The sequence below is a fragment of the Eulemur rufifrons genome, chromosome 6, assembly GCF_041146395.1.
Source record: "Eulemur rufifrons isolate Redbay chromosome 6, OSU_ERuf_1, whole genome shotgun sequence".
Taxonomy (NCBI): domain Eukaryota; kingdom Metazoa; phylum Chordata; class Mammalia; order Primates; family Lemuridae; genus Eulemur; species Eulemur rufifrons.
Window position 1 is genome coordinate 55,662,519 of NC_090988.1, and position 12,218 is coordinate 55,674,736.

General features: G+C 42.6%; 1 protein-coding gene across 1 annotated transcript; it reads left to right on the plus strand.

Moving 5' to 3' along the window:
* The first annotated feature begins 6,470 nt into the window (after positions 1–6,470).
* Positions 6,471–7,427, plus strand: LOC138384062 (olfactory receptor 51E1). Its single transcript, XM_069469330.1, has one exon. The coding sequence runs from the start codon at positions 6,471–6,473 to the stop codon at positions 7,425–7,427; it is 957 nt and encodes a 318-aa protein (XP_069325431.1).
* Positions 7,428–12,218: the final 4,791 nt, after the last annotated feature.

The following is a 12,218-nucleotide window of genomic DNA, read 5'->3' on the forward strand; positions in this document are numbered from 1 at the left end:
TCTGCAGCTAGAGTAGCCCCAGAGTGCACTGATACCCAAGTCCAGCTTTGCAGGTCTGTAGAACACTTATATCGCTCTACTTGGGGAGTGGAGGGGTAGGAACCTGAACCCTAGGAACTCTGTCCGGGGGTGATTTTAGGGGCCCAGGCTGACTTGAGTGAGTAGGGTGGGGTGGGGGCCTCCCTTTGCTTTTTCAGAGTTAGAAATTTTACTTTCCATCTTTTGTGGTCAACACCTTGTAAGAATTCATTGCTTTATCAAACCCAAGCAAGGTGTAGGGGACTGCAGATGCAGGTAATTTGGGTGGATGGGATTCTGGGGCTACTACTGTCACAGAGTTTTAGGGAAAGAGCTTTCTCTCTGAGGATCAAGTGACAAGCTCCCACAGTCCTTGCCAGCCACAGCATTGCCCCTGAGGTCTGCCTTTCCTGTCTGGGCCTGGGAATAGGCACCAGAGGCTCCCAGGTATGTTTGGGGTTCCCTCCAGAGACATTCTCTTCCAACTATTTTTAAAGGCTGGTAGTAGCACAAGAGGGCCCCACTCCATTGCTCTGGGCATGGAGCATTCTGTGTGTTTAGACTAGATTGTGACAGTGATTCCCTCTTTGCTCTCCTTCCACACTGAACCTAAGTGGGGAGAGCTGGTCAGGTGTCCTGAGTCATAGAGGGGCCTTTGGACTCATGGATCCTCAATTTTGGATTCCTTGGAGACTAACATTGAAAAATCTCTTACAAAGCTCCAGTCCATTCTTAAGGAGACTGGTGAGGGGCAGGGCACTAGCCTGGTATATTGGAAAGCAATGGATTTGGCACTAAGGGCTCTAACCCTCGACATCCTTATCTGTCAAATGGGATTAATAATACCTACTTGACAGGTTGATGAGAGGCGCTAATTAGATAAGAAGGAAATATGTGGTGGAGGATAAAGCTTTTGAATCTCTATTGTGGGGCCTGCCCATGTCACAGCCAGGGGAGATGGGGCTGGAAGAGGAGGCAGGTGCTCACATTCCTATTCGGGAGAGTCTTTTTGGCTGCCCTCTTGATTTCCCATTTAAGAGTTTACAAAGGTCTGGTGTCAGACTTACCATGCCCTTCTTCTACCTTGTCTCTTGGGCAGATGTTATTAGCTTTCAGAAGGTTCAGGGAAATTAGAGAAGGCCAAGAATGAGGGAAAGTATACAGGCCCTGGTGTTAGACAATCTAGGTTAAGTTTCTGCTTTAGCAGTCAATTGTTAAGCCCTGGGAGTATTATCTAACCTTTTGTAGCCTCAGTTTTCTCACCTATAATGTGAAAAGGACACAGAGACCTCCTACCATGCAGAACTGTTCTCAGGTTAGAGATAATCTTTACACAGATGGCACTGGATAGTTTTTGGAATTTTGTAAATGCTTAATAATCAATGTTCATAGCATAAAAACAACAAAATCTGGGCCAAGAGTGACCCTGTTGTTCTCTTGGGTGAGCAGAGATAGGGCTCATAGCCCCTGGTCTACCTCCCTGACTGCTTTTCCATGGGTCTGTGAGAAGGAAGGAATTCATAGTTCTGGGGAAGAGTGTGAGGATGGGCTGGTTGTTGATGGGGCTGAGCTGGCACTGGAAGACTGAGTCCTGAAGGCCAGGGGGAAGGAAGCAGCAGGACTGAGGGCCTCAAAGCAGATTTCCACTCTGCGCAGCTGGGGCTCCTGCTCCCCCATTCCCCCCAAATGGCTCAGATGTCCTTTGTAGTTCTCCAAGAAACATTTCTGGGACTTGTTAAGATAGTGCAATTTTTCAGAGAAAATCTCAAGCATAAGGCTATTCCCTGGAGATTAGGGTAGTGTGTGGGCTTTCTTAAAAAAAAGAAAAAAGCTTTCTTAGTTTATTTTTCCTTGATTGTGTTTTACTTTTAAAATAGACTGATTGAGTTCCAACTTCCTCCGGAGCTCCAAACCATCTCTCTGAGTCCTAATTACTAACAGCTGCTTAGGTTTGAGGGCTACCTGGAAGTCATCTGGTCCCTCTCTCTGCCCCTTGAAGGGACTGTTGGAGATTTGGATGCTCCAGGGCTGGATGGTCTGAAGGGTGGTACTTGTGCTGTCTGGCTGGCTCCCTCTAGATTCCTTCATTTCGCTCCTGCTGCAGACTTCTGAGGGCCAGCCCGATAGTTCACCTCCAGCTCTAGCTTCCCGTGTTGTGCTGCCTAGCCACTTTGCTCTCAGACTGGCTGGATCCTCCCCTTTCTGATTTCTGATATTTCTGTATCAGGGCCCAGTCTTGCCATTGTGAGAGATTGACTGCTAGTTAGTATGTATGTGCCTGAGTGTGTGCATACATTCAGTGATGATAATGGTGACACATATTGGGAAATGAAAGTATTTAGAAACTTCCTACATTTTCAGAGGCCTTGTTCCCCTTTTTTTGTGGAAGAAAATGTGCACTGTTATTTAGTTTTTGCAACTTCCTTCGACATGCTTTATCTCATATAATTTCACAGCAGCGCTATGAAGCTATTATTATTCTCTGTTTATTAAGAGCCAAGACATGAATTCCAAAACCAGGATTCTGCTCACCACATCACTTTATCTTCAGAGGCAATTGGGTTGCTAATGCCTATATCTGATTCTTTCCCAATATGTTTCCTAAGGCAGCACATTTTCATCCTGGGGACACCCTGATCTACTGTGTCTGTCTGTATAAAATTGTTGATGGCACGGATATCTGGCCCTCTGGAGTACCAGAATCTTCTTGCTGATGTCTCCAGGTGAGGGATCCTAGGTTTCCCCTGTTCTCAGGCACAAACTATGCTGCATGTACAGTTTGCATTTATTAGGGCCAAGACTTTGCAGCTGCCCTGTTTTCTGTACATTCTGTCATGCCCTTTGGCTCCCTGGTAAGAAAGGGCTTTTCTGCTTGACCCTAAAGATTCGTGTTCTGAACTTAAGATCACTCTCCACTGACCTTACATTCTTTCATCCTTCTCAAAAGTCTCTGCAGTTCAGACAACTGTCAGTCCCACCTACCCTCTTGGCTGTGTTACCCTCAGTAGATGCTCACTGAGGGATTCTTCCATTGACAAAACTCATTTTTATCTTCAGCAAACATTAATTAAACACTTATTAATACATATAGTAGGGTCCTGGCATTAAGGAGTTCATAATTCCAGGGAAATAAATATAGCAATAGCTATTATGGTTATTCTTATCAGGAGGGTAAATACAATAAAAAAAAAGACCTAAATAAAGTTCTTTGGGAGCACAGAGCAGCAAACATTTAATTATACCCAGGGGAAAGAGGCTTCGTAAAAGTAGTGTAGGAAACAGTAAGCCAGGACGTGAAAAATGAGTGTGGGAAGTCAAGGAGGGAGATCTGGGGGGAGCAGTTCTTCTGGATAAAGGTATGAGAAGTAAAAAAGACAGAAATACACAGAGTCACAGGAATCAGTGAAACATTTATGAAATGTCATTGGAGCACAGAGGTCATAGTGAGGGGTGATGAGGGAGGACATAGGGCCAGATGCTGAAAGACAGACCTTTAGCTACTTCCTAAGGGGGTTAGTCTTATTCTAGAATCAATTTGGAGTTTCAAGGGTATTTTTTAAAACAACAGATAGTGACCTGATTTCAACTGGTTAGATTGTTGGGACTGTGTGGATGAGGAAGTTTACACTAGAGGCACAGCAGTCAGGATCAGAGTACCTCGCTTATGAGGCTGCTCAGGCCACTGTAACAGAAAAAAGAAATACTGGAGGAAAACAGGTATCGTTTTTTGCATACTTACTATGTGTGGGGTATTGTGTTAAATGCTTTACACTTACCATATCATTTAATCCTCACTTTAACCCCTACTAGGCAGGGACTGTTATCATCATTTTAAAGATGAGGAAACTGAGGCTTAAAAAGGTTAAATGATTTGCCCCAGATCACACAGCTCGTGAGGTTGTTGACTGAGGTTTCAATGCAGGATAGAATTCAAAGGTCACACTCTACACAGCTATACAAGGCTGCCTGTGGGAGAGCTCAGCTTTTGGGACATGGAGAGTTTGATGTACTTGAGAGACAACCAGGTGGACCCTTTCAGTAAGAATTTAGGGTTATGAATCTGGGTCAAAAAAGAGAATTCAGAGCTCACTAAATAGATTTGGGAATCTGTATCTATATCTATAACTATTTATCTCTCTGTCTCTCTATATATAGATTTACTGAAAGGGGTGAGATGATCAGGGAAGAAATTATGGAACAAGAAGAGCACTGAAGATAAAAAAAGAGCATTATCATGTAAGGGTATGTTTAAGAGTCAAGAAGAGGAAGGTGGAGATCCAGAAAGGAGACTCAGAACTAGTGATGAGAGAGAGAGATAAGGGACAGCAGGACAGAGATGGAGGAGTTTAAGAAGGAGGGGACTGCTCACCGTACCACATGCTACAGGGAAACTATGGAAGAGTGAAAGGAGATTGATGATTTGGGCCTCTTGGCCTGAATTCTAGGTTAAATATAGTTTCTCTGCCTTAAACCTTCTCCCTGCAGCAGATTGAATTGAAGTCTGTCACCCTCTGTTCTAAAACTCATGCTCCTGGTGTTTTCTCAATGAACTCTTTCTTGTATGAGGGAACCTCTGAATGACAGCTCAGTGATGGAACCATTATCACTGACACATCCTGAGCCCAGTGAATGGTCTATATCCCTCCTACACTGGCCATGAGCTTGCCTCACATTCAACTGCTTCCTGTAACCCATGCATGAAGCCCCTACCCCAGCTCTCAAGGTCTGAAACTATTCAAAAACTACAAAGTACATAATATAATGATCTGATAAATACAGGTTGACTATTCCTAGTCTAAAAATCAGACATTTGCAGTGCTCCAAATCTGAAAAATTTTGAGTGTCAACATGACACTCAAAGGAAATGCTCGTTGGAGAATTTCAAATTTGGGATTTTTGGATTAGGGATGCTGACCTTGGTGAGTATAATGCAAATATTTCAAAATCTGAAATCAGAAACACTTCTGGTCCCAAGAATTCTGGATAAGGGTTGCTCAACCTGTAGTAGGAGCACATGAGTATTTGTGGATGGAAGGGAGATTTTTAATTCTCAACAGAGAGATGCAATCTAAGATAACTCAAGGCTGACATTTTCCACCTCAGCAATATCTCCTTATATATCACCTTCATAGCCAGATTCAGTTCATATTCAGCCTGAACCCTGCTATAGGATTGATTATTCCTCAGTGTTTCCAATGCAATCATCACTCAGGGTTAGTGTTCTAATTGTGTCAATCCCACTCTCTTAGGCTGGATGGGTCTCCTAGAAGCAGATCCTGAAATGGGGATTCTTGTCCAAAAGATGTATTGAGGGAGTGCTGTCATGAGAAGAAGAGGGAGGGAGGCTGGCTAGGGCAGGAGACAAAAGCTAAGCAAGGCTGTGGTCTCGGCTGGAGACCAGCCTCAGCACAGTTCCCTGGGAAGCTCTGAAGCCCAAACTGCACCATAGTGTTGTTCCCACCTGCAGGCAAGGGGCTGGCCTTTGTACCCTTATGTCAGGCAGTCACTGATCTCTAGATGTGCCTCATGGGGGCATAGTGTAACCTCCTGGGTGAGGTGCCTCCCATTTCACCAAGAATAATTCTCTGGAGAAAGGGGAAGCTGTGAGCCCTTAGCATTCAACACCCACTGCAGATGGGAGATAGGCGTGTTGGCTTTGTGAATGGGATCTTGGTGGGATACCAATGACACTCACTATAGCCATCGTTCCTTTTCTAATGTAAACTGAGTAGTCTGGACAAGTGTAAAACTATGCAAGAGTGAAATATGGAGTTAGAGTTCAGGATGAAGGTAGTGTCAGGTTTTATTGGATTAGGGTTTATCATAATAAAATAGGTGCTATTAAGTTCTAGATTAAGGCTGAAATGGCTATTGAGTTTAAATCTTAGGTTAATGTCAAAGTTAGGGTTAAGACTAGAATTGGTGAGATCATTAGATTAGTGATGAGGTTATGTTTAAATGTCAATCTCTGTTACTATTAGTATTGCTGCATTTGGACTGGAATTCATTTTAGAGATAGTCTAATAATGTGCTTAGAATTACAGTTAGTGTTAAGCATAGGGAAGAAAAAGGGTAGGATAGGATAGAAGTGATGAGAACTTTTTACCATCTAAGACTGATGTATACTCAGTAGCCTTTCTTTGGATAACTAACTGATTTAAACTAGACTTAAAAATTTTTATCTTAGTATTTCACTTGCTATCAGTATTAACTATACTGATGGGGTTAGTAAGTGGAACTGGGTGAATTTGCCCCAGATCCTTGAGTTATAGTTAGAGTAAATTTAGATTAGGATCAAAATTTGGATAGGCAATGGAATTAGAGTTTGGGTTTGAGAATAGGACATCAGGAGGGAGCAAAGTGTGGTATTGGGATTCTGGAAGATATGACAATATCTTCTCTTTGCATTCCAGCCTCTACCTGCCCGGTGCTGGTGACAGCTCATCTTTTTCATGATGGTGGCCCCCAATGGCAACGAATCCAGTGCCACATATTTCATCCTAATCGGTCTCCCAGGCTTGGAAGAAGCTCAGTTCTGGTTGGCCTTCCCGTTGTGTTCCCTGTACCTTATTGCTGTGCTAGGAAACTTGACGATCATCTACATTGTATGGACTGAGCACAGTCTACATGAGCCCATGTATATCTTTCTTTGCATGCTTTCAGGCCTTGACATTCTCATCTCCACCTCATCCATGCCCAAAATGATGGCGATTTTCTGGTTCAATTCCACTACCATCCAGTTTGATGCTTGTCTGCTACAGATGTTTGCCATCCACTCCTTATCTGGCATGGAGTCCACAGTGCTGCTGGCCATGGCCTTTGACCGCTATGTGGCCATCTGCCACCCACTGCGTCATACTACTATGCTCACGTTGCCTCGTGTCACCAAGATTGGCGTGGCTGCTGTGCTGCGGGGGGCTGCGCTGATGGCACCCCTGCCTATCTTCATCAAGCGGCTGCCCTTCTGCCATTCTAACATCCTTTCCCATTCCTACTGCCTGCACCAAGATGTCATGATGCTGGCCTGTGCTGACAACCGGGTCAATGTCATCTATGGCCTCATTGTCATCATCGTTGCCATTGGCCTGGACTCACTTCTCATCTCCCTCTCATATCTGCTTATCCTTAAGACTGTGTTGGGCTTGACACGTGAAGCCCAGGCCAAGGCATTTAGCACTTGTGTCTCTCATGTGTGTGCTGTTTTCATATTCTATGTGCCTTTCATTGGATTATCTATGGTGCACCGCTTTAGTAAGCGGCGTGACTCTCTCCTGCCTGTCGTCATGGCCAACATCTATCTGCTTGTTCCTCCCGTGCTCAATCCTATTGTCTATGGAGTGAAGACAAAGGAGATCAGGCAGCGCATCCTTCGTCTTTTGCATGTGGCCACACACACGTCGGATCCCTAGGTGTCCATGATCTAATGTCTTTTCCATTCAAAGTCTTCTGATTCAGAATTTCATATCAACATTTTGGAAGACAGTATTAAGAAAAAAATCTCCCATAATAAAAATACAACTCAGATCCCTCAAAGATGAATCTGATTGGGGAATCTCCATGTGAAAAGGGATAGCAGAATCATATACTCCTAATCCCAATGTTTCAATATTATTTTCTGCTTTGGTTTTTCTCTCTATATAATTATTAAGACCCTGAGTTGGTTGTGGTTAGAAAGTTATTATTTTCCATTTTACTGTCCAGTTTAAATCTAAACTACTACTACTGATGGTCATAGGCATTCTGAGATAAAGGTGGAATATCTAAAGAACATTTATCGAAGGCTTAAGCATGGCGAAAGGAAAGTAAACACAAGGATAAAATAAAATGAGATAATCTGCCCTAAAAGTGTGACTTCCTCTTCAGCACTCCCAACCATATTGGATCTCAGGAAAAGAGATGTACCTGGATTACCTTCTTCAAAATTACCTATACAGAGAAGAAATAATTTCTTTTCTTCTGGGCACTAGCCCTTAAGGGGAAGATTGGAAGTAAAACCTTGAAAAGACTACATTTACCTACATTAATGATAGATGACATACTCTGTTATGAGAGTTTTTATAGTATATGGACATTCTTTTTCCTATTTAATTTTCTAATGAACCTTTTGATTTAGCCAGGGATATTATTAGTACCCTAGTTGTACCAATTGGGAAATTAACGTTCAGTGGGGATCAGTGAATTGCATGAGGTCAAACAAGCTCAAAAAAAGAAAAAAAAATAAGACTTGTAATGCTCAATCACATATTGTGTAGAAGAACTGTTAAAGAGACCAGTAGGAGAGTGAGTTAGGCATTTCCAGAGTCTTGTATTTTCTAGAGAAGGTATTTCATTTCTTCTCACCCCTCTAATGTTGTATTTAGGAGTTTCCTGACAACAGAACTCATGGCTTTAATCCGAAGAGCTCTTGCTCATTGTCCTGGTCCAGTTGTCACTGTATCTGTGTAGTGGAAACAAGAGTATGTGTGGGGAGTGGCTTGTGTGGGAAATAGTGCGATTAGCAGTGGAGTCACTGAGACATCTGAGAGACAGCTTATGGAGAGAAACAGCTGACAACATCCAGCAGCCCATGACAAAATGGCAGGACTGGTTGCCACGGACCAGGGAGTCAAGAACAAGAGGCACCAGGAGGCTGAGTAGGGACAGTGGCCCATGTGGCTGTCCAGGAAGCAAGGCTAAGGGGAGGATGGGACCACAAAAAGTGAGGATAGCATATAAGTGGGCCCCACACATCCCCAGATCTTTGAGCTGTCCTACAGGAGAAGCTCGCAGCCTTGATAATTGGATAATAAGACTGTAGGTCAAGGTAATAAAGACTACAGTCTTTATTAGGGATAGCTAGCAGCTATCCCTGCTAGCTGTACTTAGCATGGGTGTGGCCCCAGAGGCCCATCTGGCACCCCCACCAACCAGGCACAGCACTTCCAAAGGGAAGCAGAATAGGAAGGAGTGGGTGTGGCCACTGCAGTAGGAGAGGACAGGGCAGGAATGAGATCACCACTCACAGGGGATGCTGGTCAGACCCAAAGTGAAGTAGGTGAGTAGGAGAGGCAGGGAGCAGAGTGGAGAGCATGACACATGGCCAGCCAGAATTTACTGATGTAACTACTATTACAGAGGTGTACCTGGTAGAGAGGACACATAGAGGTAGCATATCTAACGGTTTGAACTGGAATCCAGAAGATGACAATTGTGGGCGGTGTGGATTCGTCTATGCCCAAGTGAGCAGTGGCCAACAGTCCTAGGAGAATAAACTAAGGTCAGTGCAGGGTTTGGTCACTTTGAACTTCATGGAAGGTCAGACCTTTGCCCAGAAGTGCCCTGCCATTGGGATTGAGAGAAAAAGACAGAATGAAAGCCAGAGGAAAGCCAGATGTTTTTCTTATGTAAAGCAATATATGGACACCTTAAACAAAAATCTTAGAAACCCTAAAGATATAAAAGAAATAAAAATATAATGAAAATTTTCAATAAAGTCACATTAAAATATTAAAATAAACATTGTTAGCATTTTGGTGTTTATTCATCCAGATTTTTAATATGTATTTGTGTGCATGATTTTGCATGAGCATATGATAAATGTGTGCATCTGTTTCATATTTAGAATCCTACTGAAGACAGACTTACTAATGTTATCCATGGATGGATAATAACAAGTTAAATCAGGCAGACTCATTTTAAAATTTTTCTAGGTATGCAGTCATTATCGCAGATGTTAGAATGGATTTCAAGTCTGTGATAGTGAATATGCCCAGGACATGCTTTGATATGCCAGGATATACTTCGATCCTGAATGATTTAACCATTTTGTGAATGTAAATACACAAACACATCCCCCCACCCCTGCCTTCCTTACATTTCCTAACAAGTATTAAATACCAGAAACAGCAGCAAAAGTATAGCAGGAATTTCCTAACTTCTAGGCAAGATCTCTGGTGATTTACTTCATGGGACTCACTGGGTTCTCTGAAAGAACCTAGAGTTGAGAACCAAGTTGAGGAGCAGATACAGCCTCTTTTAAGGGATTTGGCAGGAAAGTTAGGATATGTTCTAGACAAAGGTTATCATATGTCCTTCACGTGAGCATCCTTTTACCTTCCCCATTTCCTTTGTTTGGTTCCTCCTGTCTCAGGCCCTACCATCTTAGCCACTTGGACCTTTGCAGAGTCTTGAAGAAGTCTGAATACTATTAAATTTCAGTCTCTAAGTCACCTGCTAATTCTTTTAGGTTTTATTTAGAAATATTTCATTAACATGTCTTGTGCCCTCTATTGTGACTACCAACCCTTAGGTCCAGATACTCACCTCTTGCATGGACAATTGCCACAACCTCCACATTGGAATCCTTGCCTTGAGCATCTTTTGCACCAGTCCTAAATCCCATGTAGCTTGGAGGTGTTTTTATAAACACAACTCTCATAATCTTACTCCCCTGCTTAAAACCCATCAAAGGTCTTTTACTGCATCCCTTATACAGTCCAAACTTCTTAGAATAACAGTAGCTTCCTCTTCTCTTTGTACCTGTTCCCATCCTATTTTTCCAGTACAGTGTCTTTAATTTTTCTATATACTACATCATTCAGCTTTATAATACTTGCCATCTCTCAATGTTTTCGTGTACTTTTAAGTCTGTATTCCCTTTATGTGAATTTCATGTTGTCATTTTTCTTTTAATAACTCACAAAATAAAGCTCTTTGTGAATCATCAGGCCAAAAAATGTATTCTCTCTTCAGTATTCCTAGACCTCTTCATGCAACTAAGACTGCTGAGTAATACCTATTCAATTTAATAAATTGGGTTATATCATTCCTTTAATTAAATTGAGATAAGACTCACATACATGTGGAGGGTCATCCCCTTCCACTGTGCCTGGCTTTCCTGAGATAGACAGACATGGATTTGGGAAAAGGCCATACTATTCCATTGATTTAGGGTTTCAGAGTTGATGTTCATTGTTTATCTCTCAGACATAGTACATCAGAGTTATTCTTCCCCGGGATCTTGTAGCTTTTTATCTTGGACTTGATAGAAAGGGAGTGAAGCTGACGCCGAATCAGATTGTGGTCTTGCCTCTTCCACTCACAAGGAAGCCAAAGGAAATGTGGGGCTTTTCACTCTAAGAGAGGTGAAGGAAGTGGGTATGGAGAATCTGGAGGAAACCTGAAATGGACATAGAAGGGAGTGGAATTGTCAGCGTCAGACTTCACCATGAAAACTTCCAGGCAAGGGAGTCTTTTGGAGAAATGGACATTCCTGAGAGAGGTCACAAGAAGAACTGGTCTGAGGCATTGAGTCACTGGCCAGCATCACTCGATCAATGCATTTACTTATTCACTTATTCAATAAACATTTATGGAAAAAAAATCTATTGATATAAGGAAACATGTTATGGAGGTGGGGCTGTGGAGAAGGTTAAGACAGAGGACTTGACCTTACAGAGCTTTCAGGTACTGCATATTTTCTTAACATTATATACATGAGCTCAGTCCTTGACTCTAAAGCATACTTTTTTAATTATTATTTCAGCATATTATGGGGGGACATAAGTTTAGATTATGTATATTGCCCTTGCCCCCCCTCCCCGAGTGAGAGCTTCAAGCATGTCCATTCCCCAGACAGTGCGAATCGCACTCATTATATATGTATACACCCATGCCCTCTCCCCCTACATCTGCCCGACACCCGATTAATGTTATTCCTAAATGTGCTCCTAGGTGATGATCAGTGAAACCAATTTGATGGTGAGTACATGTGGTGCTTATTTTTCCATTCTTGGGATACTTCACTTAGTAGAATGGGTTCCAACCGTATCCAGGAGAACATAAGCGATTCTATATCCCCATTATTTCTGTTACTGAAGTTGTAGGAAAGATTTGGTGTCAATGGGAGAAAGTCCACTTTAGACCACAGGTTCCAGGGGAGCTGGTATAGGAAGTAGAGCTGTTCTTTTTCCAGGGTCTTCCTCTGAGACTTTTCCAGAACCCTGACTTCCTTCCAAACCCATTTTCCCCTCTTTTTTTCTCTTATTCTTCCTTTTAATGTTTTTAACCATCATTATTGAGAGGAAATATATTCCCTATTTTTAAGCTGTTCCTGGTGATTGTGAGTTATTTTTCTGTATTAAAATATCGGTATACCATTGGAAGGAAGCCACACTTCCAAAGACAGAGAGGGAGGATTGATTCCTGAAGGCAGAAACTGC

Bases quoted from the DNA above. Each gene is read 5' to 3' on its own strand.
- LOC138384062 (XM_069469330.1), top strand. From the start codon at position 6,471: ATGATGGTGGCCCCCAATGGCAACGAATCCAGTGCCACATATTTCATC.